Source organism: Corapipo altera, unplaced genomic scaffold (assembly GCF_003945725.1).
Source record: "Corapipo altera isolate COAL_440 unplaced genomic scaffold, ASM394572v1 180, whole genome shotgun sequence".
NCBI lineage: Eukaryota > Metazoa > Chordata > Aves > Passeriformes > Pipridae > Corapipo > Corapipo altera.
Genome location: NW_020884915.1, coordinates 4,554,099 through 4,564,350, shown reverse-complemented (window position 1 = coordinate 4,564,350; position 10,252 = coordinate 4,554,099). Strand labels below are relative to the sequence as shown.

At 48.9% G+C, this 10,252-nt stretch overlaps 1 protein-coding gene across 1 annotated transcript in view; it reads left to right on the top strand.

The window, feature by feature from the left end:
* The first annotated feature begins 1,132 nt into the window (after positions 1 to 1,132).
* The window catches only part of HTRA1 (HtrA serine peptidase 1), a 33,019-nt gene continuing 23,899 nt past the window's right edge, over positions 1,133 to 10,252 (top strand). Inside the window, exon 1 of the mRNA XM_027655142.1 lies at positions 1,133 to 1,612. Within this exon, the coding sequence (XP_027510943.1) occupies positions 1,162 to 1,612 (451 nt within the window). The 5' untranslated portion in view covers positions 1,133 to 1,161. The remainder of the gene's footprint in view (positions 1,613 to 10,252) is intronic.

Genomic DNA, 10,252 nt, shown 5'->3' with positions numbered 1-10,252 from the left:
TAGGAGAAAAGACTGAATTATTCTGTGTTAATGTAGTTGCTGACATCCTCAGTTCCTTGGTCACAGCACATCTAACAGTTTACAACCCATTAGGCAAGATGAAATGCTGTTAAGTTCATTAGGTGCGTGTTTATCGGCGCCTGATAAAGGTGCACTTAAATAATTATAGAGTGGTAGTCAGTTCAAAAGTTTAATCGGCTTGTAATTAAAAAAAAAAAAATTGGCTTTGCTCGATTTCCAGCTCTGTTAAACCGTTCCCTCCCCGCTTTGGCCTTGATGCCTCGTCCCTCGGAATGCACTTGAGTGTATTTAAACCACCTCTCAGAGCACCTTGTCTGTGCTCCAAGAGCATATGGCAGAGAGCCCCCTGTCCATAGGTTCTGGCGGCTGCCCAGCTACCGGATAAATTGAATCAACCTGCTCGTGGGATGGTGGAGGACGACTTTTTTTTTTTTTTTCCTTTCGGTTGATTAACCTTCTGCTAATTGCTGGTATCCACCTCGCCCTGCGGCTCTGCGAATCTCGGGGAGAGCAGAAGCGGCTCGGGAGCATCCTTCCTCCCATCCCCGCTGCCCTCGGGTACCGGCCGTCGCCTCCCGGGTCCTTCCCGAGCCGGGAATTTCAGGGGTCGCCTTGTGCGGGAATATCGGCCGCTCCCCGTGGGGGTGCCTGATATTTACATCCATTTCCATATAATACGCGTTATCATCTCGCTCTTTCTCCCAGGGGACGGGCTGGCGGCTCTGCGCTCCCACCCATCCTCTTATCAGACAGAATCGTTATCGGCGCTTGCTCTGGGTTGCTTTCCCGTAATTCCCGAGGTGGGGAAGAGAGTTCAACCCCCCCCCCCCCTCTTGTTTCCAGGAGAGTGTTATCACCCTTTCCACCGATCTTAATCGCCGATTTCGGCGCTTTCACCACCGAGTCGAACCGCTCGGTGCAGCTGGGGCGGACCCAGAAAGTTTGACCCCCAGAGACAGAGCGGCGGGGCGGGGGTGTGCTGCGGTCCCGGGGGGGGCCGTGCGGGGTGTCCCTGCCCGGGGGGCCGGTCCCTCGGCCCCGCTCCGCCCCTCCCCGCCGCCGCTTAAAGCCGCTGCCCGGCCCCCGCCGCGCTCACCGCGCTCGCCGCCCCTCGTCCCCTGCCCTCGTCCCGCCGCCGCGATGCCGCTGCGGGGCTGGATCCTGCTGCTGCCGCTGCTGCTCCCCGCCGCCCTCGCCGCCCCGTCGCCCGCCTGCCCCGAGCGCTGCGATCGCTCGCGGTGCCCGGCGCTGCCCGCGTCCTGCCCCGGCGGGCCCGTGCTGGATTCCTGCGGCTGCTGCCGCGTGTGCGGGGCGGAGGAGGGCGAGCCGTGCGGGGGCGCGGGGAGCGGCGGCCCGCCCTGCGGAGAGGGGCTGCAGTGCGTGGTGCCGCCCGGCGCCGGCATCCCCGCCTCGGCCACGGTCCGCAAGCGGGCGGCCGCCGGGCGCTGCCAGTGCTCCAGCAGCGAGCCCGTGTGCGGCAGCGATGCCGTGACCTACGCCAGCCCCTGCCAGCTGCGGGCCGCCAGCCGCCGAGCCGAGCGCCAGGGACAGCCGCCCATCATCGCCATCCAGCGCGGAGCCTGCGGGCGGGGTAAGGAAGGGGTGAGGGCTGTCTCTGGAGAGCGGGCGATGAGGTTCGGGACGGGAGGGGGTTGTCCCGGGGGGTGACAGGTGCTGAGGTTCAGCCCCGATCATCTTCATCCCTCGTCCCCGGGCGGTGCTGCCGCCGCCTCGCCGGGAGGAGGGACCGCCCGTCCCGGGCAGGGAGCGTGGAGAGGGGCCGGAGACAAGGGTTGGCCTCGGCTCAAGTCCGGCGCTCCAGCTCAGCGAGAAACTAGAGCAAGAATGCGGTGTTTGTGCGCGGCTGCCAAGAGCCCAGGGGGAAAGAATCCTGTACCAGACTTAAACTTCTCCCTCCACCCCTCCGAGGAGCGATGGCTCCGGGCTCGAAACTGGGGGAGACGGCTGCAAAACCCCATAAGTGGGCAGGGGTTGCAGACCCGAGCCCGGCTGTGCGGCTCCAGCAAAGTCTGGAGAAATAACTCGGGCGCGCTCCCATCCAGCGCGCTTTGTCACAGGGAAATGCCGCGGGGAATAAAGCCAGGAATGCGGGAGCCGTTCGGATGTGATGGAGCAAATGGGTGGGCAGAGCAGGCAGCTGCCTGCCTTGGCCCGGCTTAGCAGATGCGCTCTGATTATTAGTAATAGACTTGCTGGAAAAGGGGGGGCCTGTAACAACGTGACAAGCTGACTCTGGGGCTTTTTGTTTGGGGTTTTTTGTTGTTGTTGTTTGGTTTTGTTTGGGTTTTTTGAGGATGGATGTGCCTGCGATAAGTAACAATGTAACTAGTGGTGTTTGTCTTTCGGCATTCTTAGTTGTCGGTGTAGTCAAATCGGATGTAACGTGAGCACTCAGAGGTGCAGGACGGATGCGAAATATTTGTAAACCGTACGAAAAGACATTGCCGGGTTACGAAACTGTGGCTCAGCAGCTGGAGGGGCTGGACTGAGCAGCCCAGTGAAGTGCTCGGTCTTGTAGGAATGGTGAGTGCAGGATGTGACACACAGAGAGGCAAAACCGTGCTGGGATAAACAGGGGATGATCGTCACAAGATGCAGCCCCTAATACAGGCTGGATTAAACCTCGTAAGCCAAGGCTGTGTATCCCTTCCAAGCCATTCAAGCACCTTCAGGTGGTGATATTAAAAATTAGCATGAATTAAGTCTTTATTTCTGAAGTAGTCATCTTTTAGGAAGTCAGTGCTGTTTCAGTGAGGATTCATTCTTTTCGTACAGGTTGTGCCATTTCTGCACTTCTTTCTTTAAAAAACACATCTTTTGCTACGTTTAGTTGTTACCTCTCCAGCAAAAGAATCTTCTGGTGTATATGTTCAACTTAGGCAAAATCCTGATCCTGTGTTACAAATCAAACTTGGAGCTTTGGTATCTATACAATCAATTTTTTGTGCCCCTGCCTGTCCCTTCAGAATCAGGGCTGTGTTGTGCTCCATGAGACGTCGTCGCTGGCGTTTGCTGACATTGGAGACAATTAAAGCTTTCATGCCACAGTTTCCTGACCTCCAATATAAGATAATGCCCTGTGGTTTTTATTCTCGATTCATGAAACCAATATTGTTTTCTCAGTCTTTTCTGCTGAAGGTTTGCAGAACTGGGACTGTGTTTGAGCTGAGATCAGTACATGCCTCTGGAGGGTTGTGCAGAAAATGCCCAGGCTGCATAGGGACCTTGTCTGGGAAAGCTCTGCTGTCACAGATCCATCGTGAGTGTGGCCAGACAATCATTTTGCCCTGTTGCACCTCTGGTTGGAGTGATGCTTATTTTCTGTATCACCAGGGACAAAAGGAAAGTGCTGGAGAAGCCAACCAGTACCACATGTTTATCCCTAGGCCAGAGCAAACAGTTGCTGCCAGCAAAACTTTTTTCAAATGTAAAGAACCTAAAATAAACGGGAATGGAGAGAAGGCTGTAAAGCGCTTGGACTGCTGTTTTGAAAAGCCATTGCCTAATATTTGGCTCCTTAAGAGTTGTTAATTATTAATTTTACTTTCAGTACATTTTCAGGAGTACTTTTTCTACCCAGGGATTGAGTTATCTTCAGTAATTTTTTTCATAGCAACATACCCAAATGAATAATTCAGGCAATACAGTGCAATGGCCCAGGGAAATGAGGGGATGGGGATGTAGAGGAAGTGTTTGTAAAGCACTTTTTGTTGTTGTTTTTAAGTTTCACACAGCTTCAGTAGCTGGTCGAATGCAATATTGTGTATATTGCATAAAATACAGTAAAACTTTTTGTGTTTTTCAATTTTCATCTGCTACAGTCTAATCCCAGTGCTCTTTTTGTCCTTCAGTGTTTTCCAGGGCATCTGTTCAAACACCAGCTGCGTTTGAGAGGATGAGAGAGAGGCAGGAGCAGGTTGTTCTGGATCTGTGTCCATCAGGGGGATGTTTTCCTATGCAAAATGGGGATTGTGAATCTTCAAAACCCAAAAAAAATTCCACAAGCCTCAGAGCTTACTCTGTCCTCGTCCCTACACCCCGCAGAGAGGATGGATGCAGAGGAGGTGTCCTGCAGTGAGGTGCTGCTTTTTGGGGTGCAGGATCAGCCCACAGCTCTCTCTGCCACCCAGATATGCAGAAAAGACAAACGAGGTTGTAGCTGGAGAAACCCCAGGGGCAGCAAAGGGAGCAGGGAAAGCCCAGCTGTGGCTTTTAGCCAGGAAATGCTTTGGTTGAATTAGTGAGGGGAGCGCACGGGATGGGAGTGGGGTGGAACACACCCTGCCTGTGTTAAGGCCAGGTGAGGTAGGTGACAAGCAGGGTAACAGTGTGGTGGCCCATCGACTCCTTTCATTAGTGCTGTGTCCCTGTCTGGGGCAGGGAACCCTTCCCAGCAATGTCCTGCTGTGCTGTGGCCACGGGCAGCGGCATAACCGGCGGTTCCTGTCCTGCTGTGACTGCAGCACCAGGGAGCCTGTTCTGCACCAGCCTGGGCAGGGCTTTCACAAAAGAAACCTTCCCTGAAAGTACCAAGGCACAGAAAGAAGGTGAAGGTCCTCTGAGCAGAAATCGTGGCTGTGTAAGAGCATCCCACACCCGGGAGAGAGGTCAGTGCCACGAGACCTCAGTATTCTGTGTGATGAGGTTCAGTGTGCTGGGAGGATGTTTTCTTTTTCTTCTGCAAATATGTTTTTTGGTGCCCTTAAATCCCTCCTGCTGACCAAGGGAAGAAGACTCAGAATGTTCAACACAGAACTGAAACTAGACTTTCTTCCCTTCCCCACTTTTCCCACAAGTGTTGGCAGGCGTTTTAGGACAGCGTGCCCTTCTCTCCGTGTTATGGTCTTCACACTGTAAAATATAAACTAACCTGGATTTGTCCTTTCAACTTTAACCAGAGTAAGAAGAAGAAAGTTCCTTGTGGTCGCTCTCAGTTTCTAACTGTGCTCTGCCTGGTTTTGAGCAGTTTTTATGTGTTTTCATGCTTTTATTAGGCTAACTTATGTCTAATGTGGTATCCCAGTAATGTCAGCAGCCCTCAGCACGCTGGCATCTGTCACAGGTGGCTCACACTGCTGTCCCAGGCGTGCTCACACCGTGATGTCATATCATGAGCTTGATGTGAGCTCTTGTGGTTTAGATTAAGCAGGTCATCACAGCTTCATTGCTTGGGGGCAAGGCAGAGGTGAGTTTAGGGGTAACTCTCAGTCTAGAAAGCTGTGTTATCACTAACAGATACAGCCTTTGCTATTTCTCTTCATTGCATTATTTTACAGTTCTAGAGACGGGGAGGGGGAAGGAAAAAAATCCATCACTCAGATTCTTGCAAAGTGTCTGAGTTTGTTTTGAAATGCGCCAGGCAAGGCTGCATCCAAGTGACTCTGTGTAATTATCTGGCAGGAGGAAAGGACCTCTGCAGTCAATAAACCATTTGTCATTAATTGAGTCCTTCAAAAACAGCATAAGAGTGAGGTCAGTGCAGCAGAGGATGGGATAGAGATGGACCTGCCTGAATTCCTGTGCCTGTGGTAGTGATAGTGCTAATGGACTGGCAGTGCTGAGCCTCGCAGGAATGAATAATCAGGACAGGCTGAGAAACCCGTGAAGGTTGGGAGCTAAGCCAGACATTTATCAAGGGAAAGTTGATACTGTTGTTATGAACAAGGCTTTCAGCTGTTTCCCGAAAGATAATAACAGGCCAGTGGTGGTTTGTGCACTGAAGAAATGTTGGGAGACCTTGGCAGGTTACTTGGCACGTGTCAAGTCTAGTTAAAATGACCCAGGAGGACCAGGTTTTTAGAGTCTGGATGCACAAATGAGTGCTCTGGTGCTGTTGAATTTCCTCTGTCTCCCTCAGTTACTGTGTTTGGGTGGTCTAAATGTCATTCTCTTCTGACTTGCCTAAGTCTCCTTTGCAGCAACAAGAGAAGGGGAGGCAGGGAGAGAGAGAGAGAGAGAGAGAGAGAGAGAGAGAGAGGGAGAGAGGGAGGGAGGGAAGAGGCAGCTGAAGGCAATGGAAATAAATAGCAACATATTTCCAGAAGAGAAACAATTCCCAAGTGTGGGATTAAAAAAGCTTTTCCAAAGCCAAGTATTCAGCTCTGAGAGGAGGCAACTGTAAGAAGTGGTTTGTCTGAAGAAACTCACCTTTTCCCCCCTCCACATCTCGATTTCCTTCCCGGGGAGCAGCCAGTAATTTTGCAGTCTCCAGACTTCAAACAGTCAAGTCAGTAAATACAGATTTGGAAGCAGGAAAGATTCAATCCTTTCATCTTCTGGGCTTTGAAATTTAAAGGTACCTGTGGACTGGGTAGGAATACTTGAGGCCATGAGTAAGCAGCAGGAGTGTTGTCAAGCAGAGTTTGGATGTGATGGAGGCAGCATAACCTGAGCAGTTAAAGGAAAGACTCTGCAGTCCAAGAAAAAGGAGAAGCTGGAAAATATTTTTCAAATATGAATTTACTTGTGCTGGGAGTGACAGAAAGAAAGCAATGTTAGAAATAGAAACTGGGATAGTGTGGAATTTAAATTCTGTTGTAAATAAAATTGTTCCTCACTCTCATAAGCCGCTGGGGCCTCCAGGATCCCTGGTTGGATTTGGCAGTAAATCCCACTGTGCTTGTAACTGGGCCCAAGTGAATAGCTAATATTATTTTGGAAGCTGTGTTCAGGATGTAGGAAAAAAAGAAAGACTTTTATTTTGCCTGCCAGTGAAGGTCATTGTGATTCTCAAATTGGCTGTCCTGCTTCAAAGAGAAGACTATAACTAATAAGTCTCAAATCCCCCATATAAAAGTGCTATAAAATTACGCATTGATCTTATACTAACTGATGATGTTGACCTCATATCTGTAGATAACAGGTGAGTTGTAACATCTTAAGCTTGTTTAGTGAATTGAGAAGATCTCAGCTACCACATTTTAGCAGGTGGAGTTGAATTAGGCAGCCAGACAGAGCAGCTCTTGAATTTCTGGGATAATATCGGGTACCTTGGTGCACTGAATAAGATGAAGCACAAGGTTGGAGGTCAGCTGGGTTGTGCAGTTTGTAACAAGTGCTCTGCCAGGAGCTTGTTTCTGGAGGGGAAAAAAGCATACATGTGTCTAACGTGGGCAGCTGCATTTGCCTCTGCTTTTGTTGCACAGCAGCTCTGCAGGCTGGCACCAGGGGGGTCCCTGGTCCTCTCAGTGCCAGCAGTGGCCTGTCAATGGCATTTAAACTGTGTGTGATATTAGTTCACCAAACCTTGCTCTTGTGTCTGTCATTTTTTCCCATCAGGGTTTCTCAGTCTTTCCATTTCCTTTGCTCATGTAAAGCCTTTTTTTTGGTGAGGCATGAGAGAGAGGAATGTGCAGTGAATAGTTCCTACATCCACTTTGCAGACTTGTTACTGTAAATACCAGCGAGACAGAGCTAAGGGGGTTCAAATTAAAAACTGCATCATGTTTCTGGTAGCAGTTGGATTTGCACATATATTTATTGACAAACAACTGACGGATTAAATAGTGCATGTTAAATCTAAGGGTCATGCATAGAAGTTACCCAGTGGTCTAAAATTTGCAATAGTTTATATGGCAGGAGATAACATCAGGAGGAGCTCACAATATTTTTCCAGAGGCTGATGTTGTTACCCCATTTCACAGATAGTGAATCTAGGGCAGGGGAAGATAAAGAGCTTTGCTCAAGGTCAGCCAGTAGCAGAGCCGAGAGCAAACCGAGCTTTTATGAGTCCCTGCTCATTTTTCTGCCCCTTGCCAGCATTGCTGCTCCATTTTCCATTACTTTTCTTTTCCATTACTCTTTCTTAAACTTACAGACTGCAGTTTTGGCTTTGCTCTGCAAACAGCATCAATGATCTGTCGATGTGCATCCGCAGAAAGTAATTTTGGAAGGGGGAAGATGCGGGTGGATCAAGCGCTAGGAAGGAAGAGAAACCCAAACAACTCTCTCCCCTCCCACCATCCCACCCCCAAAATAAACACAACCCCCCAGGAATCTTCTGCTTCAACATTTGTGGTGGCAAAGGGATGATTCATTCCTTTTTCTAGGACAGCACACACACTGTTTGACATGTCTGCCCTTTCTGTATCTCTGTAGACCTCTATCTATGGAAGGTAAAGGCTGGCTAACCCTTGTTTTTTTCTTTTGTATTCAGACACCAAAAGTGAGCAAGCTGAAGTGACTTGCAAATATGAAAAATATTCAGATGATCCATAAAATAATGCAGAATAGGTGCGTGGATAAAAATATCACTAATGTTGATAGGGGAGCAGCGAATACAATATCTGGAACTCCAAATATCAGTTAACATTGTGCATTTGGGAGAGTGAAAGAGAAACCTGCTCTTTAAACCTTTTATGAGAAGCTGTACCTCAAGCTGGGTGCTGTGTGGTGGTGGCTGTCTCACAATGCCCCAGAGTGAGAGGGGTGTGTGTATTTCAGGTTTGTTTGTTTGTTTTTCTATAGACTTTCTACTATATTTCTTTTTCTATAGATAACTTTTCTATAGATTTGATCTCTCTGTGTATCAACTCTGTGTCACTCAAAGTCCTGCCACAGCAAAGTGGTGAAATCAATGCCTTCCCCAGCTGCAGAGAAGCTGCATCTTAGGAAGCTTTTTTTAGCCTCTTAAGAAGCTTTTTTTAGGTTTCTCCTCAGAGAAATAAATGTTTAAGGAGTATGATAACAAGAACTTGTTTTTATTCCCTGGTGTCTTCATACCAGGGTTCCTGGAAGTTGAAACTAAGCCTCTCTTAGGCAGGGATTTCTTCTGAAGATGCAGTGTGAAAGTTTCTCACATACTTAAAGTGAGATCCTAATGGGTTTATAATTTTAAGAGGCATTTTCAAGGCGGGACAGCTGTTGGTTGCGTGTCAGATATAGGAATTACCACATCGTTGTTACTTAATGAGCATTTTGAGGTTGTTTTGCTGGTTCTCTGCCTGTGGCGAGTGGAGCTGGGAGGTAAAGCAGGGTGATGACCCGACTTGGAAGGGACACAGACTGAACAGGGCTGGATAAAGGAGAGGAGAAATTATTCCTGACTCATCTGTTGTATTTTCAGCCTTCTGCAGAGCAGAGAATACATCCTCTTTAACCCGTTGGCTGAAATGTTTTGTTCATCTGTCTGCAGGAAATCAGGCAGACTCTTTTCCAGAACTACCTGCCTTACATTTCTTAATGTTTCCAGCTCAGACAGGACTACTGTTAGTGCCATTTTTGAGCTCAGCACTCTTTGCCCTTGCCCTGAATTGCTCCTCACCTTTATTTTGTGCATCTGAGCATCTCCCTGCAGGCTGCCTCCCCTCCTCATCCTGATGCTGGCGCGGCCACCGGGAGCCGTGTGCCTTTGTCAGAGGGCTGCTGGCTCCCAATTAATTTGTCATCTCCAACGAGCCCGGGCTCAGCATTGTATTAATATGGCAATGCTGCTCCGGGAACGGCGTGTTCCTGCTCCCAGGGCCGCGTTCCTCCAGCCCGGGGCTCCAGGCCCGGCTGTTTATTCATAAGCTGGGTTTCCTCCCACCTCACCGCCGGTGTTTACAGAAGGGATCGCAGTTTCCTGTTGTGTTAGATGGAGCTGTCGCTCCGCTCTGGGTTCCTACCCTCCCAGCTTACACCCAGTTGCTTTCGAGCCTCATCAGCTTGGAAGTCTTATTGCTTTTGCTCGTTGCTGTAATAACTGTGAGCTTATTTTGCAGGGGCAGCCAGTGCACTTGGTTTATAAAAGAATTTCTTGCATTTCTGAGGGGTTTTATATACATATTTTCTCCCTGTGAAGTTCTGCAAGGGTTGCTAAAGCCCAAGGCTGTTCCCATCAGATAAAATAGGGACTATGCCCATTTTAGAGATAAATCTAAGTCACTGAGGATTCAAATTGCTTTTCACAAGTTGCATGGAGGCTGAGTAACACAACTTAGACCAAGATGCACACATACAGGGTGTGTTCCTCCTCTGCAGAACCTTCAAACCATCTGATCTACCCAGCAATTCAGCAGTTGAGTTGCAACAAGGATATTCTGCACGTGATAAACTTACCACTTATTCAGCCTTGTAGATAAGTGGTAGGAAAAGTTTCCGTTTGGCTAAAAATTTGAATATCAGTCTGAAATTATGCTAGAAGAAAGCTGTAGGCACATTGCAGGAAGATGTTGCCCATTACCCATTTTCAGTGACAAGAACACCTTGAGTTACTAAGGAATTGGATTCC